This window comes from Palaemon carinicauda, chromosome 10 (genome assembly GCF_036898095.1).
Source record: "Palaemon carinicauda isolate YSFRI2023 chromosome 10, ASM3689809v2, whole genome shotgun sequence".
Taxonomy (NCBI): domain Eukaryota; kingdom Metazoa; phylum Arthropoda; class Malacostraca; order Decapoda; family Palaemonidae; genus Palaemon; species Palaemon carinicauda.
The window spans coordinates 141,247,311-141,249,810 of NC_090734.1; the positions used below are offsets into that span (position 1 = coordinate 141,247,311).

At 35.6% G+C, this 2,500-nt stretch overlaps 1 protein-coding gene across 1 annotated transcript in view; it reads left to right on the forward strand.

The window, feature by feature from the left end:
* Positions 1-2,500, forward strand: part of LOC137648523 (shematrin-like protein 1) — a 9,019-nt gene that overhangs the window by 4,589 nt on the left and 1,930 nt on the right. The window contains exon 2 of the mRNA XM_068381448.1: positions 1,708-2,500. This exon is cut by the window's right edge and continues 1,930 nt beyond it. Within this exon, the coding sequence (XP_068237549.1) occupies positions 1,708-2,175 (468 nt within the window). The 3' untranslated portion in view covers positions 2,176-2,500. The remainder of the gene's footprint in view (positions 1-1,707) is intronic.

The window sequence follows — 2,500 nt, forward strand, 5'->3', positions numbered from 1 at the left end:
TGGCAGGATTACCAAGACGTGTCTAAAGATGGACGTGTATCAAGCATGCACAGAACATCCTATCATTCTTCCGTTTACGAAAACAACTATTTTTTTTTCTTCTTTATTTTTTCTTTTTTTTACTCATGTTCAGCAAAACTTAATTTGTTCCAAGAAGCTATTTGTAAGTCGAATTGTTTGCAAGTCGAATAGCTCGTAAATCCAATTACGGATATAGAAGTAACGAAAGAATTTCAAGTAAATCACGAACACAAAATACAACAATGTCATACTATGTTATGCTTTCTAGTGTTATTCTATGTTATTCGCTGTATACTATATAATGAAATGCTTTAATTTGCTATGGTATTCTTATCTTCGCTACTGTATACATAAACAGGCTTTCATATGCCGTTCCTCGATATGTCATGTTATTTTTCGCTATACCATGCTATACCATACTTCAAGCTTTGCTGTTACTTAATATGTTATCTTATTTTTCGCTATACCTTGTTATACCATACTTCAAGCTATGTTGTTTACTCGATATGATAACTTATTTTTCGCTATACCATGCTATACTATACTTCAAGCTATGCTGTTACTTGATGTATTGTTATTTTTCACTATACATTGCTATACAATACTTCAAGCTATGTTGCTTCTCAACATGTTATCTTATTTTTCGCTATACCATGCTATACTATACTTCAAGCTATGCTGTTACTTGATGTATTGTTATTTTTCACTATACATTGCTATACAATACTTCAAGCTATGTTGCTTCTCAACATGTTATCTTATTTTTCGCTATACCATGCTATACTATACTTCAAGCTATGCTGTTACTTGATGTATTGTTATTTTTTACTATACCATGCTATACAATACTTTAAGCTATGTTGTTACTCGATATGTTATGTTATTTTTCGCCATACCATGCTATACTATACTTCAAGCTATGCTGTTACTTGATGTATTGTTATTTTTCACTATACAGTGCTATACAATACTTCAAGCTATGTTGTTACTCGATATGTTATGTTATTTTTCGCCATACCATGCTATACTATACTTCAAGCTATGCTGTTACTTGATGTATTGTTATTTTTCACTATACAGTGCTATACAATACTTCAAGCTATGTTGCTTCTCAACATGTTATCTTATTTTTCGCTATACCATGCTATACTATACTTCAAGCTATGCTGTTACTTGATGTATTGTTATTTTTCACTATACATTGCTATACAATACTTCAAGCTATGTTGCTTCTCAACATGTTATCTTATTTTTCGCTATACCAAGCTATACTATACTTCAAGCTATGCTGTTACTTGATGTATTGTTATTTTTCACTATACATTGCTATACAATACTTCAAGCTATGTTGCTTCTCAACATGTTATCTTATTTTTCGCTATACCATGCTATACTATACTTCAAGCTATGCTGTTACTTGATGTATTGTTATTTTTTACTATACCATGCTATACAATACTTTAAGCTATGTTGTTACTCGATATGTTATGTTATTTTTCGCCATACCATGCTATACTATACTTCAAGCTATGCTGTTACTTGATGTATTGTTATTTTTCACTATACAGTGCTATACAATACTTCAAGCTATGTTGTTACACAACATGTTATGTTATTTTTCGCTATACCATACTTTGCTATGCTATGCTATGCTATGCTATACAGGTGTCCTATCATCTCTTTCAGATTGCGATACTGTTGGCAGCCTCCGCCGCTGCAGAGCAGAAGCGTTCGGCGGATCCTCACTTCCTCGGCGGATTCTATTCCTACGGCTTACCCCTCTACGGCGGATTCGGAAACGGATTTGGAAACGGATTTGGATTCCCCTCGATCTACAGCTATGGCTACGGCTACCCCTTCTACACCAGTCCATTTGGTACCGTCTGGAAAAGGAGTGCCGACGCGAACCCCTCACCCGTCCCGCACCGCATCTCGAAGAGGAGCGCTGATCCGGTAGCCGACCCGAATCCACACACTATTTGGAATAGTCCTTACTCGTACGGCCTAGGCTACGGTGGAGTTGGAGGGTTTGGAAGGAGGTTTGGAATCGGATACGGAGGATTCGGTGGGAATGGGGGCTTGTACGGATTCCCAAGCTCCACATTCACATACGTAAATCGGTTTCCAAGCTATGGGTATGGATATGGGTGGTGATGATAGACAAGCTCCTGTTGAAGACGATGGTCATTTTCATTTTAAACTTTTTTGTTTTTCCTCGCTAAAATGGTCAAAGGAGTCATCTATATTTTTCTGTAACTTATCATTACTGACGTCAGTTAAATTTTTCATCAATTTTTATTCCACCTATCTAATAACAGTGATCTTACATTTTCTGGCACGTCTGGAATAGACTGATTTAAAGAAAACTAAAGGGGTAACACTTGAGTTTACTCGTGGGGGTAAAACTATTTAACCCAATAATCTGATATCAAACTTAGCAGACAGATCCCAGAATATTTTTTTTATTTCATTTATATCA